Source organism: Semicossyphus pulcher, unplaced genomic scaffold (genome assembly GCF_022749685.1).
Source record: "Semicossyphus pulcher isolate SPU_LCO1_2020_fin unplaced genomic scaffold, fSemPul1.0.p SCAF_15, whole genome shotgun sequence".
NCBI classification, from domain to species: Eukaryota; Metazoa; Chordata; class Actinopteri; order Labriformes; family Labridae; genus Semicossyphus; species Semicossyphus pulcher.
In genome coordinates this window covers 3,393,005-3,401,421 of record NW_027211659.1, presented here as the reverse complement: position 1 = coordinate 3,401,421, position 8,417 = coordinate 3,393,005, and the positions used below count along the sequence as shown (strand labels likewise).

General features: G+C 43.7%; 1 protein-coding gene across 1 annotated transcript; it reads right to left on the bottom strand.

Moving 5' to 3' along the window:
• Positions 1-180: 180 nt before the first annotated feature.
• Positions 181-2,888, bottom strand: LOC138591993 (gap junction alpha-3 protein-like). The gene is made up of 2 exons (XM_069662569.1): positions 2,846-2,888; positions 181-1,598 (listed from the first exon to the last, which is right to left on the bottom strand). The coding sequence occupies exon 2, from the start codon at positions 1,561-1,563 to the stop codon at positions 181-183; it is 1,383 nt and encodes a 460-aa protein (XP_069518670.1). The 5' UTR covers positions 1,564-1,598; positions 2,846-2,888.
• Between the last annotated feature and the right edge of the window lie 5,529 nt (positions 2,889-8,417).

The following is an 8,417-nucleotide window of genomic DNA, read 5'->3' as shown; positions in this document are numbered from 1 at the left end:
TTTCACTTTTTTTGTTTTCTTTTTTTTCTTTTTGTGTTTTTGTTTTGTTTTTTGTTTTTTTATGTGCATTATGCATGCATGTGATTTTTTTGTCTGAGAATCACTGTGTTTGGGGTTGCGGTTAGGGAAGGCAGGGTGTTGGTCAGGAAGGGTTTGGGGACATGGTAGGGCTGAAGAGATTTAGACAGCCAGGTCATTTGGCCTGGCCCTGACACTGCTGCTCTTGCTGGCCCGACTGAGCCGCCGAGGGTCTGTGCTGACCGTTACTGGAGGCTCGTGCATCTCCACTGTGGTGGTGGTGACGTGACCTTCTTCCTGCTCGCTCTTGCCCCCACTCCAGCTGCCTGTGTTTGAGGCAGTGCCAGGGCTGCTGCTATTGGTGGTTGGAAGAAGAAGTTCAGCGTCGACAGGCTGCTGCTGCTGCTGCTCTTTGTCGTTGCTGGATGAGGAAGAGGATGACGGGGAGGGGGAGGTGGCCTTCATCTCCCGAGTCTGCTGCTCGGTGGCCAGGTTAGCCCAGTTCTGCTGCGTGGCCAGCCTGTGGTTGTTGTTGTTGCTGATGTAGTAGTGGGAAGAGGGAGAGGGCTGGTGGAGGGACTGCTCCTGCTGGAGGTCGTCCATCTTGAACTCTGCTGCCGAGGGCACGGTCGCTGGCCCCATGGGCGGCAGGAATGCCCCGCTGCCCGCCGTCACATCGGTGTAGTTGGGAGGGTAGCTGAGGCTGGATGGGGCAGTTCTGGAGGCCGAGGCCAAACACTCAGGTTCTGCAATGTCGACACGGCGCAGCGACTCGCGGTCGGGGGCAAACTCATTTGTCATGCCCTGTTTAACTTTCTTCCATCCAAGGTGATAGATCTCTAACAAATTCAGCAAAAGAGACACGCAAGCCACCACAAGCATAAATATAATAAAAATAGTCTTTTCAGTAGGCCTCGATATGAAGCAGTCCACGGTGTTGGGGCAGGGCCAACGTGCACACTTGTACAGGGGCCTCAGCTGGAAGCCATAAAGGAAATACTGGCCCAAAATGAATCCCACTTCAAACAGAGTCTTGAAAATAATGTTGAACACATAGGTACGCAGCAATGCGCCTCTGATACGGATTTTGCCGTGCTCGTCCCTGATTGGCGGCTTCTCCTTCTTGCCGCCTCCTCCTCCTCCACCAGCATCTCCACCATTTCTATAAAGGAGTTCTTTCTCCTCTTGAAACCTGTTTGCTTTGCGCATCTCCTCCTCCTTCTCTTTCCGCTTCTCCTCCATGCGGACAATGTGTAGCACATGACCCAGGTAGATGAGAGTCGGCGTGGACACGAAGATGATCTGCAGCACCCAAAACCGGATGTGTGAGATGGGGAAGGCCTCGTCGTAGCAGACGTTCTCACAACCAGGCTGCTGGGTGTTACAGGTAAAGTCAGACTGCTCATCGCCCCAGACCTCTTCAGCCGCAGCCCCCAGCACCAGGATCCTGAAGATGAAGAGGACAGTCAGCCAGACTTTGCCGATGACGGTTGAGTGCTCCTGAGCGTTCTCCAACAGCCGCCCCAGAAAGCTCCAGTCGCCCATGCTTCAAGATTTCTAGCCTATGGAGAAAGTACAGGCTGTAGTGGACAAGAAAGGGAAGGAAGAGGAGAAACAGACATGAGAGAAAGTTAAAGCTCATGAATCTGAACAGGAAGTACTCAAAGTTAGTCTGAACGGATTGAATCACAGGCCCGAGCCCGAATTAAACACTCAAAACATACGAACACATAACAAGACACAAAAACATGGATTACGAAGGTGTCGGATAGAGATCGCCATATTTCTCTTTTTGGTAAAACGCTCAGCAGAACAAGGTCTTTATAGAAAAACTGCCACGTATCAGATTTGGATAAATCGAAACAGAATTCGCTTCAAACACAGACGCGTTTTATCGGCTCGTATATACTGTATAGGCCACCTGTTTGACTGAACTCTGGTTCACTCTCCCTTTCTCTCTCTCTCGCTATGTCAGGCCTGTCTCTCTCTCTCACCTGCTCGCTCCACTGCCCAGCAGGCATGTGCTGAGATCAACATTATAATGTTCGAAAACAGCATTTAGCGGAGATGGGGCTCTGGTGTGGCACACGCACACACACACACTCACACACGCACACACGCACACACAGAAACAAATACTGACACACGCCACCCCACTGTCCTGTCCCTGTCAACTGTAAAACAAAAACCAAAGGAGAGAGAAATGTTACTGTAATAACTTAAAATGATGATATAAAAACTCATTTAAGGTAAGCAAGTAGGATGAGGTGTTTCCTCTGAATGAATAGATTTTAAAATACATAAAATTTTATATTAATTTTCATTGATCCTTCATTTTTTCCCCCTTTGGTTGATTGGATTAATTAGCCTTTAAAATCGTCCATTATATAGAAATAACACTTACACTTTGTCAGAGGGCAACCTGGTGTCTTTAAATAGCTTGTTTTGTTCATAATGGTTCAAACATGCAGACATTTAAAATATGATATAAAAATTGGAACATTTTTTGGTAGATAAATGATTGATTAATGATTATTTGATTATACAAAGGGTCATCAATCTAATTTCTGTTGACTAATCTTTGCTGTGATGTTACAGCTTAAGTTTGGACCTGCCACTGAAGCACTTCAGTTTAAGTTTAAGCCAAATTAATTTGTATTATTAGATTCAGTTATCTTTCCTTTGTCCACTTAAAACATAGACAGATCATAACTGTGTTTTGAGAATGTTGTTATCCACAACTGTAAGACACTATTATGTTCACAGTCCAAAAAACTCCACTCCAAAAAATATTACAAATTCAACACACACTGAAGGAGACACTTACTAAAATATTCTTGTATTAAAGGTATTAAATCCATCGACTAGGGTTCACAATATGTATGACACCTGAAAGAGAAAAGCATTTCCATTCAGGTTAGCAGATCAAAAGTGAATCAAATACAGAAACAGCTCCGTGCATGATCAGAACATCTAAAATCCTGATTATATTTTAATTATTTCTTTAGAGCTAAAAACAGAAGAAATAAGTCTAAAATCTTAGTGTGATTTTCTAAACACACTTTGGAATTAAGATTCCTGACATAAAAACTGGGAATTCTGCAGCAAATAAAAGAGTTTTACCAATTGAGCGTGACATGACCCTAATGTAAGGGGCAAAATCTCTCAGTTTCACAGGTATTTGTGGCATTTATGTCGACTGTAACAGTCAGAGTCAGGTTCAAATACAAAGACATACCTGCCGGGCTGACAATACAGAGTTTGCCAGAGTCCCCAGACTCCCTTTAAGCGCCACAAGCTTTGTCAAGCTTTTGTCTCACTCTTGTAAAGTTAAAATAAAACATCTTTTAATTACCTGGTAACACGTCGTTCTTCGTTTATGGCACTACTTAAATCCCATTTACGTAAGGGAAAACATTCACAGAAGTGTTAAGGCCATCCGTCATACCTTTACACCGGAGATGTCATACTTAAATATGAAAAGCAAATCCTTCTGCCATCATTGGTGCCATCATTTGAGTGCGTTGAAAAGCGTGTAGACCTCCCGCGGCTGCAGCGTCCCTCCCTCTGTCTCCCTGATCCCAAACCCGCAACCTGTCGCCTCTATGACAGATCAAGAAACTCTTTTTTTTTAAATGTTGCCTCACAAACTCATTCATGCACAAACTTCTCCAGGCCTGTGGTCTCTCTGCCTGTCCTGCTGTCCCGGGCCCGTCAACTTGCGCAAGGAAAAGTTTTCCTCTGTTGTTGTTAGTTTTTGGAGGCGGCTTGGAGTCGGAGATGGGGCTCGGTTAGACGGAGCTGCCTCCCGTTCACAGCCATGTCTGGACTGTCACATTGTGTGACCATGCATGAGTGAATCCACAGAGTCATCAGCCTGTCCGCAGTCACACCACGCCCCTGCCAACCTCCCCCAAAGCTGTCCAAACTGTGCGCAAAAAGTTGGTGCCCAAAACTATTTCCAAAACTTCCGGAGAATTTGTCCAAAACCTAAACATACTCTGAACACTCCAGTGTGTGAGAGGAAAACTACCTGAACACATTTACAAACACTTGCTACAAATCCTTCAAAATCCAGGGATAATCAATTATAAAGAAAAAGAAATTGCTTCATTTCTTCACCTTTAAATGATTAAGGTCACTATAAACTCACATTAAGTCACCTTTCTCTCTGTAAACATACAATTACTAAGAGATATAAATGAAAACCTGATATGTGTTGATAAAAAAGGATCTATATGTGGGGATAAAAGTGAGCATAATACAGGTCTCTGAGCAGACTAGCAGAATTTAACGGCATCACCCAGAAATGAAATGACGGATTATTAATGGTTTATGAAAAAAGACTTAAAGGGTCAAAGTACGACTGTAAGAAAACCCCTTAGGTACAAATCAGAACCACAAACATTCAATTCCATGTATTCATTAGTGTGCTGTTACTGTGAAATGCAGAGTGGAAAAAGCCTGAATAGAAAAATCATTAGAATGGAATCATAAGGCACGTCCTTTATAAACCGTTTCAATGCGTTGCTCTCAGACATATAGAATCAAAAGTCATGTGGCTGTTGCAGAAAGTAAGAGATTGCTTGCCCGATAAAGAAAATCAGCATTGCGCTTCTTTCAGTTACATTCACTTCTGTAACGCCAGTGGATCCCTCATCCAAAGCGTCTTTGGAACAGACACATCTAATTGATTGTCCAACCTGTATCACATCCCCCTTCCCAGTCTGTCCTGATCACCATATCACCGTCCCATGTTCACATAAGCTGAACACAGATGTGACTAATCCGACGCAGCTATTCCTGGATGGAGGGAGGACAAAGACATGTTCACTCATAGATCATTGGGAGTTCCTTACATTGAGAAGGCGAGCAGTGATTATTGTGGTGGCTAAAATAAGGCACATGCTGAAAGCCGATACAACCAGCTGGGGTCAGTACACACTGCAACAACAGCTCGGGTCTAAAGCAGGTCTGAACTGAGCCTGATGTCAGCTGCAAGGGAACTACATACCCGTCTTTTATTTTTGTCTGACTTGATGTTGATAATCTCTTGGAAGGTAATATCGTCATAAGGTAGCTAAGAGCCATTTCATGCAAAATGCACACATGTGTGAGTATGCTCTGCCACTTCACATCAAAGAACATATTTCGGGGCTTCCGGTGTAGAAGGTGAAGAGCGATTACACGACTTCCGGCCAGGACTTCCTTCCTGCATTGTTTACAGTCCGACGAGCACCTTGAGAATAGCGAGTGGAGTTGAGACGTCTATAGAAGTTTATAGAGATCAATAAAAAGCTGATTCGAGGTCAGATGAGGAACAATTTTTCCTTCATTCACTCAAAGTCTGCTGAAACGTGACTCGTCAATACTACTCGGACTGCAAATGGAAACCAGAACACTTCCGATATGAAAATCTGGTCCCACCTCGTCCTGAGAGAAAGGTTATTCAAGAGAGAACGGGTGTCAGCTTCGATTAGCAGACTGTACCTAGTTGTCTTGCTCTCCTACGGGATGAAGAAACCACCTCCGCCAGAAAAAACCTGATTGATTGTGTGAATAGTTTTAGAAGACAATTGTATTAAGCATGTAAGCAAATGAAAAACAAACCTACCAAAGTCTCAGACATAAATGAAAAAGACAGTAGAGCAGGCCAGGGTGTTTCTTTAGTCCTATTGATCAGGTTTTCTCTGCTGACCTATTCTGTTCAGGCCTTGCGTTGTTCTTTCTTCTTCCTGACCTGAATTGCCACATGTCAATCTGACAAAGCTGTGTAACTCTACAGGAGATGGTAGAAGGGTTGACCCCAAACGAGAGACCAATACTTTGCATCGAAGCCGACTTACAATGAGTCGGCGTAGAGGGTGTGAGTGCCCTTGATTGCTCCATCAAGAACTCCTCGTCTCTCAGTGTATGTGACCTGTTGCTTGATCATTTGCTGAGTCGAGGAACATGCAGCTGAGTAAACTGGAACGGTCTTGTTTTCAGACACTCCTCTCACTCTCACTTAATTGAACATGACATTGATGTGGGAGATGTCAACCTTTTCAACACACTTCTATGATTACTTGTTCAAGTTGAGCTTCCCTGAGTTTGTTCGTGAGTAATCCTGAGCACATTTTTAGGCAGTGCAAGGACTTTCACAAACTTAACAAGATCATCAAACCAGGTTCCTTTCCATAACCTCAAACTGATGATTATAGCAAGCTGATTAAGCAAATCTTGTCCATAAACTTGACTTTTTCACTCCCGGACTGGCTCAACCGGGCTTTTATACAGAGCAGACTTGATTAGCTGATGAGCAGCAGGTGTGCAGGCCGCGCCCGGCTCCTACTGACACACAAAGAGAGAACATAGAGGCACACAAAGGAGGGGAAACATGGGGAAGACAGACTAGCACCCTGACACTTTGTGCTTATGTGCTCATGAAGTTGACTCATTCATAACACCTTCAGGCCTGTATTTAAACAAAGTGTTGCGTTTGGTCAGCTGGATTAGCTTGCCACCTTTTAGAGATTGATGATGGAGTGGTTGCTTGTCTGTCAGAATGTGCTGTGTATTTGGATGATGGTCTGATCTGTAGCAGCACATCCATGCACTTTTTCATGGGCCAGTCTGACAGCAAAACTGGTCAAGTCTGAGTTTGCTAGAGCTACTGTGACTGCTTTTGGAAAGGAAGTGTATTAGGGCCCGGTCCGTCCTGTGAGAGCCTAAGTCCTAGCTCTGGATCAGTTACCCCCTGCGACCACCGAACAAAAACTCTGCACGTCTTGGCCATGCATGTTTACCATAAAGTGTTTTATAGAAACTTTTCTCCTGTTGGAAATGTTACAAACTTTCCCAGTTCAGATTTGATTACCACTGTCTGAGCTCAGTCAAAGAGGTTTTGACAAATACCTGTGTGAGAGAGCCGTTGAAGATGCAGGTGGATGCTAGCAGGCTGTGTGCTCTCTCTTGCTGGACAGATATCTTAATGGCCTTTTCACCTTTTTAATTTGGCTTGGGTTTTCATCTTTTACAACACTCACATACATAATTTCATTCATCATTGCACTGCTGACTTAATCCATATTTTGGTATTCCAATTTATTCTTTTATTGATTTAAATTTCTTGTGGGACTTTCGTCTGTTTGTAGTCTTGTTACAAGCCTGAGCAAAGTTTGTCTCTGAGAGGGTTCCCCTCTGACCCACTAGATGTCAGTGAAGACTCGTTCTTCTCTGGTACAAAGACCTGACCAATCAGTCTTCCAATGCACAGCACATTCAAGTACATTTAATTTTATGAACAATTGTCTAAAACCTCAAATCAACCATCAACTTTATGAAATGAATGAATGAAATATAACTTTATGTATGAGTTGCCAATCAGTTGTAACTAGAAGAGCAGGAGTAAATCTCTATCTCTCTTCGGCTGAGGAGATTTGGAGAGACTGTTTCTTCATTATGAACTGCTTTATTCAGTTTTAATTTCTGACACTTGCCAGCTCTGACTTACGTTAAACTCTCTAACAGCATCGCACTGTGGTTGTTAGCTGTGGTCATGTGATAATTTACCCAAAATCAGTCAGTCTTCATCTTCCCTCTGAAACAGTTATAGCCATAATTCTTACATGATAGCAGGACAGCTCAGCTTTGTGGGCTCTTTTGGAGCAGTGCAGAGGAAGTGATTTATAGTGGAACACGTTGATTTTTGGGTGGAGGCTCATAAATAATGTTATCAGACTGGTGCATAGAAGGGCGTACTTGCTGTTGCCCAAAAAAGCATTTTAGGCGATAACAGAACATTTCCAATACTGGTATCGGTACTGCTTATCCTGTTCAGGGTTTTGGGGGGCTGTCATTGGGAAAGAGGCGGGGCACACCCTGGACTGGTCATTAGTCAATCACATGGCTGACACATAGAGACAGACAGCCTTTCACGCTCACACTCACACCTACGGGCAATTTTAGAGTCACCAATTAACCTAACAATCATGTCTTTGGAGTGTTGGTGGAAGCTGGAGTTTCTGGAGGGAACCCACGGATATGCGGGGAGAACTAGGAACCTTCTAAGTGTGAGGCAACAGCGCTAACAACTGCACCACCATGCAGCCCAGTATCAGTATCTGAGAATACTCTATTGGGAACAATTTAGTATCTGTACAGATTACATCATTGCGTTCTGAAAAACTGATTTATGCTTATAAGGGAACCAATTGTAACAAAAATACAAAGTTAGCACAATGCAGAAGTCTCTAAGTGTTCTACAATTTTAGGGCATTACCTAGATATTTAAAAGACCCGCCCCTTTTCCCAACACATACCTGCAGGAAGGCGTCAGGAGTAAAACTGAAACACACCAACAGAAAACAAAGAACCACACAGATTTCTTTTTTACTGATTTATGAAAAACAGTCTCG

Bases quoted from the DNA above. Each gene is read 5' to 3' on its own strand.
- LOC138591993 (XM_069662569.1), bottom strand. From the start codon at position 1,563: ATGGGCGACTGGAGCTTTCTGGGGCGGCTGTTGGAGAACGCTCAGGAG.